Source organism: Bos taurus, chromosome 8, assembly GCF_002263795.3.
Source record: "Bos taurus isolate L1 Dominette 01449 registration number 42190680 breed Hereford chromosome 8, ARS-UCD2.0, whole genome shotgun sequence".
Classification (NCBI taxonomy): Eukaryota; Metazoa; Chordata; class Mammalia; order Artiodactyla; family Bovidae; genus Bos; species Bos taurus.
Genome location: NC_037335.1, coordinates 78,358,426 through 78,376,600, shown reverse-complemented (window position 1 = coordinate 78,376,600; position 18,175 = coordinate 78,358,426). Strand labels below are relative to the sequence as shown.

The 18,175-nt window shown below is 43.1% G+C and overlaps 1 protein-coding gene and 1 long non-coding RNA gene across 4 annotated transcripts in view; one reads left to right on the top strand and one right to left on the bottom strand.

Annotated features, from left to right (window-relative positions):
• The first annotated feature begins 4,027 nt into the window (after positions 1-4,027).
• On the top strand, positions 4,028-12,723 carry LOC107132714 (uncharacterized). The gene is made up of 3 exons (XR_003036088.2): positions 4,028-4,153; positions 11,129-11,255; positions 11,833-12,723. It is a non-coding gene; the product is annotated as an uncharacterized lncRNA (long non-coding RNA).
• NTRK2 (neurotrophic receptor tyrosine kinase 2) overlaps positions 11,695-18,175 on the bottom strand; it is a 411,482-nt gene continuing 405,001 nt past the window's right edge. For 2 of the 3 annotated variants that reach the window (XM_010808129.4, XM_024995505.2), the window contains one exon: positions 11,695-17,428. In XM_010808129.4, the coding sequence (XP_010806431.1) occupies positions 17,243-17,428 (186 nt within the window). In that variant the 3' untranslated portion in view covers positions 11,695-17,242. The remainder of the gene's footprint in view (positions 17,429-18,175) is intronic. The other variant, XR_003035866.2, reaches the window with a different exon arrangement.

Here is an 18,175-nt window from a genome sequence, read left to right as displayed (position 1 = left end):
CTGTCTTCATGGCTGAATGTCCAACCCGCCCATTATGGGGGCCAATAATGAGCTCTTAGTATTGGCATGAGGCAAAATGGCCACTTGGTATCAAGTTGTCAAGTCAACTATGTTGAACCTCTTTCACTTTCTCAATCCTGCTTCCTTCTCTTCTCATCCATAAGCATTCATCCCAAAAGCGCTGTTTAATAAACATCTTACATGCTGATCTCCAACCCAGCATTTGCATCCCAAGGAAACTGACCTGTGACAAATGTCCGCCCAGTGTCACGATCTATGCTGGGTGACTTGCACGTGTCATTTCTGCTATTGTTCACAGTACCCTGTGAGATGTTTTCAATGGTGCCTACCTTTAAGAGTTGAGGCAGGAAGTCTCAGAAGTTAATGAACTTGTCCAGGGTTCTATCACTCTCAGGTTCAGAGCGACTTCAAAGGCCACGCCTGGGAAGCCTACCATGGTAGCTACTCCTGTTGTAAGAAAAAGAAAAGGACACTGATGATCATTTCCTCCAATAGACCAGACATTTTGCTAGATCCTTGTGCCTACAAATCATTCAGTGTCACTAACCAAATTAAAGTAGAGAGGGTTATCCCCATTTTAAACATCAATAAAGCCAAGTATAAGGGACTTCCACTAGATGAGCAAAAAAGTTGGTTGTGGAATCCATTCCTGTCTGAATTCAAAGGCAGCACACTCTCCTCCAGGTCAAACTGCTTACTCAGATCAAGAGCCACCCAGAGAGAGCCTGAGAGATTGGAGACCCTGAGACACGTATTTACCTAGAAACCACACAAACTATGCTGTATTCACTGACTTATCAACTGAAAAGATGGCTATCTTCTTTCTCAGTGAGTTTCACAGATTTTCCAAAGGGGTCTCCCAACAGCCTCCTAGACCCTGCAGTTACCTATAATAAGTGTTGTTGTTGTTTAGTCACTAAGTCATATCTGACTCTTATTGATTCCATGGACAGTAGCCCACCAGGCTCTGTCTGTGGGATTTTCCAGGCAAGAATGCTGGAGTGGGTTGCTGTGCCCTCCTCCAAGGGATCTTCTCTATCCAGGGATCAAACTTGCAACTCCTGCATCTCCTCCATTGATAGGCCAATTACTTATCACTGAGCCACCAGGGAAGCTCTAATAATAATGGTGCTTACATAATTTTTGATCCAAAGCATGATATGTAAGAGTATCATGGGACAATAGGAGAAAACCAGATGGCCATGAGTAAATGGAGAAAAATGCTCTCCCTACTATTGCGAAAAAATGTTCTATGTTTCTTACATACACTCTTAGTTCACAATTAGTGCCTCAAACCAAATCACATTGTAAGTTGGGTTTTAGGAGAGAGCGCTTCACTGAATGGCCCTGGCTTTAATGCACTAAGTTTTCCCCTGAAAATTCAACCACAATCCTGGCCTCTTAATCACATAGCCGCTGAGTTCCACTCTGATATAAACACTGCACATTTCCGATTTGTGGAATTGTTTTCCTTTAATTAAATGAAGGGGGGAGGTGTAGTTATTTTCAACTCTCCGCACAAATTACTACCCAGTAGAAACAGAGTTGTGTATTGTAAGTAGTACTCATTCTATTTATTGTGCCGTCTATTGATGTGTGTCGGACTTGTTCTATTTTGGAGGCACTGCCATGGTAACTGGGCTCCTGACAAAGGCCTGTGTCAGAGCCAAACTTGTACATGCAGAACTTCAGATAAGTGATGAAATAAAGAATCAACCTCAGTAGGCTCAAAAATAACAATTTGGAGAATAATGTTTTGCTCCTGAGTATTTTCATCCACAAAGTTGGGAAGTTCTGAGAGGCAAATCATGGGATTTACTGGACATCAAACTGGATCTGAGCAAAAGGGTGGAAGGAAGTCTATTTTCACAGTCTCTTAGCACCCCCCTGTCAACTTCTCTGGCTCTGCCTTTGGGTTAGGCTCACAGTTTTAGGGAAAAAATACAAGCTGGTGTTCAGCCTTTAGAGAACCAGGGTGTCTTTAGAGGATTTGCCTTGACTCCACCGCCCTGAGATGTGGCCCTGAATCTGCCCTTAGATAGCTCAGGGGCTTCACCAAACCAGGATTCTGTTGCCACTTCTATACATGGAAGCCCTTGGAAGGCACAGGTGCCCTAATGTCAGGTTCCCCCTGAAGCTGGTGCAGGGAGGAGATGGGGAGGAGTCTGCCTGAGTCTCCCTTCTCTGTAGAACCAGCAGATCTCAGTGTTCCTGTGGTGAGTGGGCACCTAAACCATGCTGACTCTCTATAGCCCAGTCTGCAGGGACCAAGGACACCAGAAGGAAGCTCACATGAACAAAACTCCTTTCCCTGGAGGATTTCCCTTTGGATTTTGCATAGAAATAACAGTCTCTCATTACTTCCATTCAATTTCTCACTCTGTAAAGCATAAGCAGTGACCAGGTCAAGGTCTTCCTTCCCCATCTCTACCCCATCCTCCTTCCTTTTCCTAGATCCCCTCAGCCTATCAGTTCAGGCTTGGTTTAGCTCCTGAGTTGGATCCAGGAGTAGAAGGGAGTTCACATGTTCAGGGGTGGCTATGGACCAGTCCATAGAACTCATCCTGGGGTTCAACACCAGTGGGAGAACTGCCTTTCCTTTTCCACTAGTTTTAGCCACTGCTCATGGCTTCATGAGCTAGCTTATTCAGGTTTGAATTCAATCCAGAAGCAAGATGACCACCATCTATCTGGAGCCTGCTCAGAAGGACTAAAAGTAGATGCCTACCAAGTCTCTGGGAAGCCATGAGCCCCAGAGGGCAGGTTAATGGGAATGGTACCATCTGTGTATATTTCCTGACTCCAGTGAGAACGAACCAGGGCACAAACAAGAAGAAGGGGGAAAATGGAGGGATTTCCCTGTTTATTAGAGAAACAGATTCTCACCTGGCTGAAATAAAATTTGTAAGATTATCTAGGAATCCCAACTTCTCACATTAGCCATCACTTCCTATCCCCAATATTTGAGAGGTGATTGTAAACTTAACACAGAAGGGTAAGCTTAGTGCCCCATCCTGTTAGTACTGCAACAAAACATGTGGTGTCCCGCCTCATGACCCTTGGTGTCCCCCTACACCCTAAAGCATTTCAGTCCTTGGTACTCCCATTGGCCCTCCCCTATCCCCAAGCTTCAACCAGAAGGCTTGACTCTCTTGAGGGTTTCTGTGACTAAGGGGTCCTTGGGTCAGAAATAACAGATGTGGGCCTGGATTGACCCAGCTCTCCTCAACTCTCTCACTGTCTGAGTTTTCTTTTATTGATGATGGGAATCCCACATTTCTCTCTGATCCTACTTCTTATTTCTCTTTCCCCAAATCTCCCCCTCCCATAAACAACAGAGACAACTGCTTTCCCACTCAACAGTCTTCTCTCTTGGGATCCTGGGTATTTCCATTTAGGGGAGTCAGTTATCATGCTAGCTATGCCTTCCTCCCTTATTTAATCCATTCTTCCTCCAGTTTGTCAAACACTCCCCTTGCTATGGGGGAGCCGGGAGCAGAGTTGGGGACCGTGGAGGCATTGAGACAACAGGTGTAGAAATCTTTATAGATTAAAAAGCAAACTGACTAAGATGTCCACTGATGGTAATCTTATGATTTTTCTACAGGGTAGAGTTCACAACTTGGATAAAAAAAAATAGTGCTGATTATCCACATCTGGGATGAATATGTGTAAAGGTGAGAGAGGTCATGGAGGAACTAGGGAACTGGAGAAATTCTTAATAAACCATAGGAAGAAGACCAACATGGGGCTTTGTATTTTTAGGGGTGACAGAACACTTCCGGCCTGTTAGGACTTGAGATGTTAATTATAGGACCTGTGGATGTCAGCAGAGAGCTTTTAAAAGAATAACTTAAGTGCCTAAAATCCCCCCAAGAATACAGAGCCCGTTTTTAGAAATGGCCGTCAAAGACAACAAAAGCCAAATGCGCAAATGCCTTCTACGCAAGGTGGTGCTGGGCAACCAGCTCGCTTTCCAGCCTCCCCCCACGCTGTTGCTAGGAAACCAAAGGGCTATACTTCCATCATCTCCATACTTGCTGGGAGATTGAGTAACTGGTCTCTGGATGTGCGTGTGCTGCTTCCCAAAATATCTTTTTAAAAAGACGTGAGAGAGATGCGGAGCTAGTAGGTAGGATGGTGGAGGGCGGACTGTGTCCCCAGAGGGCAGCGGGTTCCAAAAGCCAGGACTGCAGCAGAGGGGGAGGAGGGGAGGACCCACGTTGGGGACGGAAGTTGGCAGCTGTTTACAGCTTCCCCAGATTCTTTCTTATCTTCAGTTTTCTTATTTGAGACTGCTCTCCTAAGCAGAATCTGGAAATTGGTAGTGACAACTAAAATCTGGAGAGTAATGTGGTTTAGTTTTTGCTCTTATTGACACAGCAAGGCTAGGAGAAATACTTTATTTTGTATGCACTTAAAATATAAATGCACATCCTTTGCAGTGCTGGATTATAGTTGTTGAACCTCATTTTGTGGGGCAGGGAGCGGGCGTTAGAAATAGGCAGGCTGTGGACATAGACCCATGCACACATGCACCTAGGCCGCTGTGATGAAAATGCCTCCTTCAGCTGCAGGGAGTCAAAGAAATGGAACATCAGGGCCCACAGCTGAGGATGTCTGGAAGTTGGGAAACAAAGTAATGAGACTTAGCACTGCTCCTAAGAGCTGCAAGACTGTTCATTATCTTTCTGTGCCTTAGTTTCATCACCTGTGACCCTACACGGTTGAGATAGTCCATCCCCAGTGTACATTTCACATATTTATTTACATCTAGTCCCACCTTCTCCCCAGAGCCAAGGGACGAGGTCATACCATTGCTTTGTGAAGGTTTTCGATCTTTCCTATTAATTATGTGAATGATTTCTGCATTTTGTATTTTTCCAATATTGATTCAAATTATTTGTTGCTGTGTAGATTTGCAAACGAAGTAAGTGACATTTAAATTTTATTATTTTCCTTTTTGTTACACTTTCCATACACTTAATGTGTTCAAAAATTCACTTTTAACAGCATCACTTTTTTTTTTTAAACCAAGGGAGGAGGATGAAAGGAGGTAAGGGGTTCAGGATATATTGAAATTATATCCTGATCTTATAAATGAGAACTTAGAATCTAGGGAGTTTTCCTTACAGTCACTGAGTTTTCCTTACAGTCACTGGCTGGGTGATTAAGTGTTGTAAAATTCTATCAGGAATTAGGAAACTCACTTTCTAGTTCTGACTCTTATCTTTCCTACTTTCAACTTCTGGGACCATGACCAGACCCTTCTCTGTAAAATGGGGGGAAAGCCCATGCTCCAATCCTCAGAGGAATGTTAGGAAACAAAATTATACATGTAAATGAACTTTGGAACGTAGAAAGGGTGCACAGAATGTTCTGCATTCTTTTCACTGTGTGCCTGAGAAATTTATTCATTTATTCAGCAGGCATTTTCTGAGATGATTCTGCCACCAGGCCCTCATTAGGTATTGATTCACATGGCACATATCCATGGTCAATGTCATCCCCGCAGTTTCGGGGAGAGGGACCCTTAATTACTATGGATGACTGAATTCTCAACAACCACAGCCCCTGGGTACTAGACCTTCTCACAGGCTGAACCTTTGCCCAGTGTGAAAACTGCTCTTAAATCACTCCCATGAGTGTCTGTCTTACTGTGTTCTCGAGCACTCCCAGTGACACAAACCTCAGACACTTTACTTCCTGTGTTAATGAGTGCTAGTGCCTGATCACTATACAAGCAGATGTTCCTGAGCCAAAACAAAAAAAATTACGCCTATCTTTAGGTTAGCAAATATCCCCCACCCTTGGCTGAGCAGGCAAATAAGCAATGCTTTCACCTTTTTTTTTTTTTTCTCATTAGAGACACTAAAGCTCGCTGTCTCTGGGAACATCCAGACCCCCTCATTTTCCTTGTTTTCAAGAGCATCCTGGGAGGTTTTGGATGGACCTCTATTTTGAGGGCTGTGAGGAGTGTTAGCTGTCTTGACATCACCAGTAAGTGGGGAGGAGGAGCCACACCTCACTTTAAGTCTTTCTGATCCTGTTAGAAGTTGCTTTCTCCTTGTGCCAAGAGTGAGTTGAAACCTGGAGAACAAGGGAGGGAAAATGGGACTTGCGGGCTGGGCATTAGCTTTACCAGGCAGAGCTGAGTTCCTTCTCCTTTTGTCTTGGGTATTTGGCAAACATTCCAAAGTTTTCTGTAGGGGGATGGATGTGGGAGGAAGAGCACAAGGGAGTCATAAAAGGGTGCCAAGTAATAATGAATGAGAGTCATTCTGTGCACTCCCAGGAGATCTGAGCCCATGGGAGGCAGATGTCAGTTCAGCACCAGGAAGTGCTTGCTTAGGAAATTTTGTAAAATGCAAATGGCCTAGGGGGAGAGGGGGTAGGCTGGAGCAGGGCAAAGCAGGAGGAGGTGTTCAAATGAATTCCCTTTCACTGGGACTGGCCCCCCAGGCAAGGATGTCCATGGGACTGCCCTCTGTGCCCCCTCCAACCCTGTGAATCTGTGATGCTCCAGGAGCTCCAGGAAAGACATTCTGATCCATAATCACCCCTCTACCCTAAATCCAGAAAGGTCTTCTTTGTCCCAAACTAAGAAAGTATGATACAACTTTTCAAAGTACTTTTTTAAAGTCTACACTAGAAAAGTCCCCAGATCTGGCTGAATTTGAACAAAAATAACTATCATCCCTGGGGCTGGGGGACTTAAAATTTGCATGATTAAGGAAGTGCTGGCCTCTCACCTGTAATGGTCTCATGCTAGTGTTTAATAGCAATGTGGCAGAACTTGAGCTCCAGTGTATCCAGACAGCTCCAGTTTCATGGTCACAGGCTGAGTCCAAGCCTTGTGGTTGCCCTGCTTGTTACGGTAAGCTAGCAGCTGGGTGTTCTTCATCAGAACCCGTGGTTGGAGAACCACCATCTTCTTCTGCCATTATGGGGAGCTGGAGCCCAGCCTTTCAGTTGATCAGGACTGATTGATTGATTGCTTTCAATACAGGGCCATAATGGGTCTCCACGGAGCTTTGCAGGAAGAGAGAACATGTAATTTACTACTTAACTCCTTGGACATTGATGATCTGCTTTTCAAATCTATCTAGTGTTCTGTCCAGCATTCGTGACAGTTCTAGGCCCTTCTCGGTCTGACCCATTTTCTGTTGGAGTCAAGTACTCAGATGTTTCTATTTGGATGGTTGAAATTCTGATGCTGAATCTTATCATTCTCTAGAATAACAGTTCTCCACATTAGTTACACATTAGAACAATTAGAGAGTTTACACAAACACACACACATGCATAAAAGCCAAACAGTTTCTTGTCCAACTTGTCCAACTCAGACTAATAGCAACTAATTCTTTCAGGGTGAGGCTTTGGCTTTTGCATTTTTCAAAGTTCTCCAAGTGATTCTGATCTACAGCAAGAACTGCTGTTGCCAGAAAAATAGGGCCATGTGAAAAGAATCCGTACCTAAATGAAGGAAGAAAGTGTTGAGATTTCCAGGAAGATGGAGCACAAAACAAGTACAGAAAGCTTCTGTCTTGTTCACATACACACGCTTGATAAAATATAACCAAATGGAAAAAACAGAAAAATCTCCACAAGCCAAAGGAAACTAAAAGCCAAATTAAGGCCTGTCACTCAATTTGAGAGTAGATAGTCATCATACCTTGTGGATCAAGTGTCAGGAGGTGGTGGCCCTCGAGGTGGCTATAGTATGTTGGAGGACATCTGTCCTAGAGGCAGAGCTCTCATTTCTGGCATAAGAATCACTGGATTGTGATGGAAGGTAAATGGGAAGCCCTTCTTGTATTTCCTGGGTGTCGATGAATCTTGAGATTTAAAGGATACCCTAGGAAGGGAGGGCACCCCCAGTAATTTCTGAGATTGGTTTTGCTCCTGCAGGATGCGGACTTGAGTCAAATGTAGCCTGATATAAACAAAATGAAGTAGTGGCATTTCCCACACTTAGGCTGGTATCTACAAATCCATATGTACCTGCTATAGAAGGAGAGGTTGTAGTTGTTGGTAGGCAGGTTGTTATAGTATCTGTGTGACTTTAGGGCTTTGCCTGGTGGCTCAGCAGTAAAGAATCAGCTTGCAATGTGGGAGATACAGGTTTGATACACAGGTTTGATCACTTCGTCGGAAAGATCCCCTGGAGAAGGACATGGCAACCCACTCCAGTATTCTTCCATGGAAAATCCCATGGAAAGAGAAGCCTAGCAGGCTACAGTCCATGAGTCATGGAAGTGTCAGACACAGCTGAGTTACTAAACAACAATACAACATGATGTGTGTATACAAATACAACCTATATAGTAATACTAAAAGTGATTAGATATCATGATCTATCTAATGAAAAATAGATGTCCTATAGATGAATAGTGGTGCCCATGTGAGAAGTGATTGAAGTAGTTAATTGGTATTTAACATGCTATTATCAATACCAGGCTGTTTGCTAATGAGGATAAGGGAAGTGGCAGATTTTTGTATGTACATGAAGTGATTGATTCTGAAGACTGAGGATTTATTCTAAGTGTTGGATAAGTGTCGTTGTTCCTACATGAAGGAGGCAGAAGAATCTGGCAGAGCCCAGGTATCTAATGCCAGGAATGCAGCTTTCAGTGACCAGAACTCCCTGGGTCTTCCATCGTGTCTCCCCCCATCCCACCCCCACATCACCTGAACAGAGGTCAGGCTGGTCTTGGCATTAGCACATCATTGCATCTGTGACTTCGATGTAAGGTCAGGGAAGGGAAGTTTCTGGGCCCACATTGCATTTTATATATGCTCAGACACTCAGTTGTGTCTGACTCTGCCACCCCATGGACTATAGCCCACCAACCGCATAGTCAATAATAAATCATTGCTTGTTGGATGAATTTGGTGTGAGCCTGGCATTCATTGTAAAATACCACCTGTAGAAGGCCGGAGGGATGGGGTCTTTAGCTCTCATATAGCTCTAACTGTGGGAGAGCTGACACAGGGGAAATGGCCAGATTTGCAGAGAGGTAGTCTCACATACTGCAGGCCTCAGAACCTGGTTGCTAGGCAACCGTCTCCACTGCAGGCTCACCCTCCCGAAGCTCATGAGTGGTATGAAGGGGGTTAAGGAGCAGTGGGTCCAGGAAAGCATCCCAAAGACCATGCCAGATTTGGGCTTTGGCTTCATGCCAAATTCTTACCCCATCCCTAATGACCCAAATCCTTACACTCCAGGTTTAACTTCCTAGAAACTGTCTAGTTGCCTGGAACCTGGAATCTTGGCATCAGCCCCCTTCATAACTCCATCCATAACAGGGCTGGGATGTTGAATTGCTTTCAGCAGTCTCTGAGGGGCCTGGAGCCCAGACCCTAAGCACCATGACACGTGGCTAGGCCAAACTCCAGCTGCGGACTTCGGGGAACCAGCCAGGTGCCTGCATTTCTATTCTGCCTGTTGCCTGGAGTGGGACCTCATGAGTTTCTCTCTTGTTGGGGGATTAAATGACTACTTCTCTGGCAAATAGTAATTACTACATTTGCTGGTCCATTTCTTTTGTTCTAATTTTTTGGCAGTTCCTTAAGTCACAGTGCCTTAGTTTTCTCACCTGTAACTGGGGATAATAATAGTACCCACCTCTCAGGGTTGATGTAAGAGCTGGGTGAGTTACCATACTGGAGAGGTTTAGAGGGAGGCCTCCAAAAGGATATATGCCCACATAGTCGTCCCTGGAACCTGGGAACCTGATCTGATAAGGCAAAAAAGAGCAAGGAAGAGTTGTTCCTAGATTATCTGGGTGGGTCTTAAAGGTAGCCATATGTATCCTTATAAAACAGACACACAGAGGAGGAGGCAAGGGGGCCGCTGAGGCAGAGATTGGAGTGATGTGGCCACAAGGAATACCTGGAGCCCCCAGAGGCTGGAACAGTAAAGCACAGTCTCCCTGAGTGTGTCCAGAGGGAGCGTGGCCCCACCCACACCACAGGTTCAGATTTCCTCCCTCCAGGACTGAAAGACAAGACATTTGTGTTGTTTTAAACCACTCAGTTGGTGGCCATTTGTTACAGGAAAACCAGGAAACTAACACACATACATAACACCCTGGCATGCACTGAGCACTGGTTTTGTTAGTCAGTTTGTTCTAAAGGTTAGGACACCTGTTTGAATGAGGTTGTTAGCCACAATACTTCGGAAGTCATGTTCCCAGCCAAGCAGTTATGCTTCCTCAAGGGTGAACTAAAGGTGTGTATTTGAGGGAGAAAATGGGATGGGGTCTACAAACCAGGAGATGAGGGCTCTGAAAAGTTTGACTTAAGGTTTGGAATTTAAACTGATTATTGGGGCTTCCTTAGTGGCTCAGATGGTAAAGAATCTGCCTGCTAAGCAGGAGACCCGGGTTCGATCCCTGGGTTGAAAAGATCCCCCAGAGAAGGGAATGGCTACCCACTCTAGTGTTCTTGCCTGGAGAACAGAGGAGCCTGGGTTGGGGTACAGTCCATGGGGTTGCAAAGAGTCAGACAGGACTGAGCGACTAATACTTTTACTCGCCAATTATAAATATACAAATAATAGGGATATAAAAACATTGTCTGGTAAAGGTGTGGATCTTTAATGATCCACATGGGTTATGACTGGCCAGGGCCTCAGTGGTTTACCCTGCAGTCTGTAATGCTGTTTCTCTGAGTGGGATCTACACTTCAATGCTGCAGCGACGACACGCGTTCCTATTGGGATGTTTGGACAAGTTATTCCCTCCCCCCATGGCTTTGAATTCCCCAAGTCTCTGCTGACTTTTAACCTGGTTGTGTCTTTTTCACTCCAGGAACATATATCTGAACCAGTGAGAGGCATTTTCATGGACAAAGCTCCTGAGGAGTATGATTTAAGGACAGGGCTGTCAAACTGCATTCCTGAAGCCTCCAGTAGGAATGCTGCCCAGGTGCCTTCTGTGCATCTCAGAGGAGATAGACAGGCAGTGGTCAGACAGTGGGGAACACGACCGTGAGATGCTGAGAAATACAAGTGTGAGTGGACTGTGCTGATGGCCAGGAAAAGATGGGCTGCCAGATCTCCATGAAACCACCCTTCTTTTATCTTCCTTCACCTTTAATTTAGGAAACACTGGTTAACGGAGAGGCTGAGAAGATGTGAAAATTTCCATCTGGCTACTTCTCTTCCTGAATCCTTACGATTCTCAGAGCTGCCCCAATCCTAGACCATAATACACAACGTTTCTCTTATGGTAAGCTTCTTAGGTTTGATCTGTTAGAAATCCTGGTGATTCTATCTGCTTGTTCCGTGCTGTTTCACATGGTAGTCTCGAGACACATGTGACTCTTTAAATGTAAAGTAATTGAAATGAAATGAAATTTAAAATTCAGCTCTTAGACCCACTCACCACATGTCAAGTGCCCACTAGCCCTATTGGACAGTGCAGATAAAATACTTCAATCAGTGCAGAAAGTTCAATTGGACAGAGATGTTCTAGTTATCCAAGATCAAAGTTAAAAATGTCAGGTTATGAAAGGGTGAGCCAGGGGGAATCTTTTACTCTCACTGCTTCAACTGATGAAAATGGCAGGTACCTGCAGTGACCTTACCTAAAATACAGACAGCCAGACAGACAGACAAAGAGCACACCATGCCTTGTGAAAATTCTAGTAATCATGTCACTTTTAGTGTCTCTTTTGGAGGATGTTATTTATTGTAAGACATCATTTTTATTAAATACAGTGTAGTACAAGAGACTTTCCATGTCAGGTTGAGAGAAGCTGGTCACATAATTTACAAACAAAACTTTTTTTTGTTGTTTTTTTAAGCACTGATATTCTGGTGTCACTTTGAAATCAGCCAAGATGCAGTGGGTCTTAATAAAGCAATGGACCTCCAAAAAGATTGCAAAACAAGAACCAGTAAGTATCAGTACAGAGACGTCACATTAAAAGGAAAATAAAGCAAATGAAAAGAGAGTTTCAAATACCAGGTCACAATTTAAGGGGCAATATATCTTTAGATGTTGAAATGTGTGTGTGTGTGTAGATATGGCCCGGATATATACAAACATCTCTCCATGTACAGAAGCAGATCCAGAGACTGCATCTCTAGGCAGATTTGTGAGGGATAGATAATGATCAATGAATGCAAGGAACAGTATTTCACCATAATTTAGTCATTTGCCCAGGGATTATATATTTAAAATCCACATTTAATTCAAAGACCTCATATTGAAACACTTCCAGGAGTTTTATACACTTTTACAGTAAGACATACAATCTGCAAGATGCAGGCCTTTACATTTCATTTTCTTCAATTATTTTTTTTTCTCCCAATTCAAACCTGTGGCAATTAGCAGCTTTTATTTTGCTTGCTCCTCCAGTATGTTGAACATTCAGCCTTCACTCAGGATCATTTTCATTAAGGTACAGACCAAAGAAATAAACACAGACCTGGCCTAAAATGCATAGACTAAAAAAAATGGCATCTCATGTTTTCCCATTGCGTCTCTTGAGACGAATGTTAAGATGGCAAAGAGTTGCTTGGTTGCTCTTGTGAAATTCACAGTGTTTTGCCTGCAACACATATACATATATATATATTTTTTTTATTTATTTTTTTGCTTCTCTTTGTGTCTGTGATGAATGGAGCAAAGATATATATAAATAAATAAATACATAAATAAATAAAGGTAAAAGAAAAAAAGGGAAAAAAAATACAAAAACTAAGGATATTCGAGAACCTTTGACTTATAGCAGCAGTGATCCATTCCAGCCCTGACAACAAGAACATACCCCTTCATATTTCTATCCAAGTCCATCCCACTGTGGATGTGTTAGAATATCATTTGCTGTCTCAACCTCAGAGTCTCTGCACCCTACCATCACGAATTGGGAAGAAACTGCTTTAACTGCTCACTTAGCCATCTGAGGAGTTGGGTCTCTGGCATTCCCCCCATGAGATTTTCTGTAACAGTGATATATAGGACCAAACTGAAGCTCATCATGGGAAACAAAAAGTCCTCAAATGGGGGAAAAAAGGGAAAGAAAGAGCAAGAGAATTGAGGCTATGTGTGTCTGTAGTCATTTATTTAATTAGATACATGATTTAATGTTATTGGTATTATAGAAGGTCCAATGTAAAAAGGGAAAAGCTTAAAAAAAAGAAAAAGAAGTCTATTCCTGACCAGGGGACCCTGTCGTCACGGTTCTTTGCAAAGGCCAGCGTTGTATACCGTTGTCTCTTGTGTTCCGCTAGGATGTGGGAATTCACCTTGCAGAGGGGTCTTGGATCTCACCACTGTAGGACACTGGGTTCCCTACACTCCAGTGCTCTTCTGGAGTGCTTGGCCTCTGAAAACAAGTGTAAAGGGGTTTCAGTGGGACAGGTGAGCATAATACAAATAAATGTGCAAAAGGATTAAAAAAAAATAAATTTTCCTTTTCTGGAACTTTACATAAGGAGATCTATTTCCAGCTGCATTTTCCTTTGCAAAGAGCCAGAAAAAAGGACTCAATGTAGTGGGATGGCTTCGATTCAGTTGTTATGGGAAGCGCATTATCTTAAATATGTCTCCCACCCATGCAGTACTGCACAGAGTTGAAAAGTGTAATGGGGTCCTAGCCATGTGGAGAAGGGAAGCACTACCAGCAACATGACATTAAAAAGGTTTTGGTTATTCAGCAGATTTTAAGCAAATTATTCATATTGCACCCTACTCATAATTATGTCTATAACTATGTGCCTATAAATTTATACATAAGCTCACAAACACACTATGCATGTGCGTTTGTCTATGTATAAATCAAGTATTTATAACACACATATAAATACGTGGAAATATCACAGGGAGCGCTGATGTGAACACATAATGTGAATTCTGATATCATCTTTTATAGCCTAGTTCAAAATGTTTCCTAAATAAGCCTGATTATGACATTGGTTCAGTGTGCAAAGGTTTATCTGAAGCTATGAACATGGTTATATATCATGAGATCTCAGCTGCTTGCATCTCACATAATTCATTTTGCTCTTCTAATTTCATATCCTACTTCATGAATTTGTTGGCCAGCTTTCTCTTTCATACAGTTTGTTTATATATGAGAGTCTCTCGTGGACCAAATCATGAACTTCAGAGTCAAGAGTACTTAGATTAAGTCCCAGGGGTGCCTGGAGAGTTCTAGCATGTCATTTAACTTCTCCAACTCTCAATTTCCTCACCTCTAAAAAATGGGAATAATTTGTCACCGTATGTGAAAAAAAATGCTTGGGAAACTATGAACAATGTATAAATGGAAACAACTGTCAGGCCAAGTTCAGGCTAGAGAACTGGGTTTGTCACCGCTCTTGTCGTTTTTAATGCATCTGATGGTAGGCCCCATTCTGTGACCTTTGCGCTGCTGAATTAGGTTGGCCCTTTTCTTAACATTATAAGCACGAGAAGAGAGGATTCTGGAGGAACAAGGGTGCAGACTCGAAGATGGTTTGTGTTTCGTTCGGCTACTTTAAAAGCAATCTGGGATCCTTTCAATGTGAGACGTCTCTGCAATCAGTACATACTCTTGAGACAACAGAGGAAAAAAATTAATAATAAGCAGCAATATAAATAACTATAAAACTTTGCACTTGCATAGAACCTTTCATTTCAAGACCTTGAGGGAGTCAGAAGGTAAGAAAAATTTTTTTTTTTTTTTTGCTTTTTTCCTTCAGAGGAAAACACAACACTGAAAGGGGAGGGGAATGCTTCCCTCCTCTCATCTGCTTTAAACAAATCCTTGTTCCAAAACTGCACAGCCCTCCTTTAATCTGAACCCTTCGAGTATTACCTCCTTGGCTCTCTGTTAAAATCAAACAAGTAACTTGCAGCTTCTTCCCCCAGAGCAGCTGGCCAGTTGCACAGAATGACAAACCTGTGGAGGTTTTCAGGTCATTGCTGATGAAATCTAGAGAAGTTTGATACAAACCTGCCTCTTCTTACTGCTTCACAGGGTGCCACAGTGTTTTAACAGTACTGTGGGTCCTTAATAGGATATATACATGCAGGTATATATCATGAAGATATGGCTTTCATTATATTATTATGTGTGTTCTGGAGGGTTTTTTGTCACCAACCAAGAGAACAACAATTCAGCTCCCATGTCTCACAGGCCAGTGCAGAACTTGAAAGGACTATGGGGTTTGTCTTGTCCAACCCCCTTCATTCGACAGCAGATACTACTGGGTTTCCTTTCGTTCTCTGTTAACGGATACTTTTGATTTTTTGAGAACTGGCTTTCAATGCCTATAATGGAAAATAAGGTGCTCCAGTAATTAAGGGCACAAGCAAAACCTAAACAGAGCACTTGCACCTTCAGAAACAAACATGAAATAAAATGACCTAAGTTGAATTCAAATCACTCCCTTTCAATCTGGCTCGTATTATAAAGATGCCAAGTTAGCAAAATTCCCCTCACAGAGGGTAGCAAGTTTTCTTGAGGAACAGAAAAAATTTTCTTCCTTGGTATAAGTGATCACCCAGGTCACTGTAAATTTCTATTTAAATTTACAACCTCTTTTTGCAAAACCTGTGACTATGCCCAGAAGCACACCTCCAAAGCTCAGTCTGGGCGTAGCCCCCCATTGGTATGCTGTGCCTAATTTTTACTTTTTTAAAATGCAGTGAAAAGAACAAAACGGCTTATTGACAATGGAGTACATTTAGAATGAAACCACTCTCCCAACCAGAGCCCAGAGCAAGGTCTCAGCCTGTGTACACTGAACATCAATGCCTGTGATACCCCCAGGGTGGGCGAGGTTTCCTCTCCCTTGGGGGTTGATTTTCCCCTTCCCCCAGCCCCACAGTGAGTGGGATGTCATTGAGGATATCCAAGTTTCAGGGTCCGTATTTGTTAACAACCCATCACCACCATATGACCCAGAGACATTTATACTCAGCTGATGAATTCAATTAGCTTCCCATAATTATTTAAGTTATACCTTTTACGGATCTGCTCTACATATCGGGGCACGATGTCTGGAGTGGTAGTTTATGCACACAAGGTATTAATTGACGAAGACCATGCACAGTGTTGCTTGCACAGTTGGATGGATGGGTGGGGTGGAGGGCAGGGGTCGAAGGAAGTGCTGTCTGTAAAGTTCAGTGTAAGAGAAACTTGCCTCCGAGTTTAGAGCTTGTCCTCTCTTTTCCAAGTCCTTGGCTTTCCCATCTGACCCTGAAATGATCTCTGGACGAGAATCCACCTCAACTTGACAAAGGCTCCGTGGATAACACTCGGCAAAACAAACCAGTGCCATCACCATGGCCTACAAGATGAGACTGTCGGAACGTGTTGTGTGCCATCTTGCCTCCCAGAAGCCATATTTTCTCTGTACTACACTCTAGCATTTCCGGTGATGGGAAAAGAATAGTCCATGGCACAGAGTTCAACAGTCTTTATACTCCTCAGAAAGGTCCTTGGGGGAAGGTGCCCGATACATTCCTCCCAGCTACCAGTGGCTGGGTTTTCTTAAGTTGAAACTGACGCCAGTAGATTCCAATGGTTGTCTTTGTTCTTCCCATACTGTGGTTTATAATAAATCTTCTTTCTCTCTGGTCTTAATCTCCCATAGATAAAGGCTTCCCAAATTGAACACAAGTTTTCCTTTTTCATACACAGGCTTAAGTCATCCCAAAACAATAAGAACAGTAATAATAATAATAAATAAATAGAAGTGAATCCATAGAAACTCTCGGTGTCTGTACAGCAAAAGTGACAAAGTTTAAGTCAAATATTTGTTTTCCCTTTTTTTCATCCACATCAAAGGCAGGAATACAACAAGGCATTGTTAGTTGTGGTGGGCAAACTGGAGTGTCTGCTGATATAACAAATTAGGTTTGTTAAGGCCTTTGTCTATGCAGAGTTAATAGTAATGCAGAAGCCAGATTGATTAAAAAAGAAAAGGTGAGGTTGTAAAGCAAGGAAGACAAAAAATAAAGGGAAAAAAACCCCCAAACTAGGGAATAAACCAAGGGAGATGGAAAGAGAGAAAGAGAATGCTAAAAAGAAGTCCATACTGTGTCTACAGGTGGAGAAGTACACGTTGCTTCCCTCGGAAAGCTTCTCGGTGTCTTTGTTGTTAATACTGTCAGAGCAAAGAACAGCGGATTGATGGCATCGAGCGGCAGTTAAAAGACGTTCATCCTCTCGGCCCAACTGAGGAAGTGCTTTGGGAAGGACTGGTCTGGGGGAATGGACCCTACCCTAGAATATCCAGGTAGACTGGGGATGCCTTGGCTAAGTTCTGAAGGAGGGTGTGGATGCCCTTGATGTTCTTCCTCATATGGGGCTCTCGCTGCCAGCACCCCAGCATCAGCTCGTAGACTTCCTGGGGGCATGTTCGAGGTCGCTGCAGGACTCGGCCCTGAGTGATGCATTCTATCACCTGGATGGAGTAGAGCACAGAGACAGGGTCAGACCAGAGGAAAAACAATGTGGATGCAATAAATGTCAGTGCAAAGAGAGGGTTACTTTAAAGAAACCCACTTAGTGTTTCTTTTTTTTTTTTTTTTCAGAAGGAAGAGGACAATTGTTCTAGGTTTGCATATCATGATTAACTTGATGGGTTCATATCCATTTTTCAAGTCACACTGATTTCACCAAAGTGGTGGAGAAATAATTTATCTAGATGGAACCCTCCCAAACCACACCCTGGAATTCCAATGGGTTTCAGTTGTACTGGCCTGAGATGGAACCAGGGTCACTTTTGTGCCAGGGAGTCCCAGGGTACAGAAATTAGCAGTCATTTTGGATAATGGCATTGGATAAAAGACAGACTTGGACCTGAAGAAGTGAGGTGCCTGACCAAGAAGTAATGTTTAAATATAGACATAATTGCAAAAGGATTAGAAAAGAAAAACAAAATGCTTGAGTTTTTCACTAGAAGTAATGTACCAGTGAAATGTGCAAAAAAGGAGAGAAGCTTGAAAGCTTCTTGGAATAATACCAAAAAGCTAGCTGGACTCTCAGGGTGCCAAAATGCCACATCTGCTATCAATTTCCTAGACGAACAGCACGGAATGACTCCTGGATCCCCGCGCCAGAGAATCACAGGCACATCAGCAAATGCTGTGCTTTTCTCTTTCCAGACTCTTACGTTTGGAGAGTGACCATGATACTTAGGTACATGGCA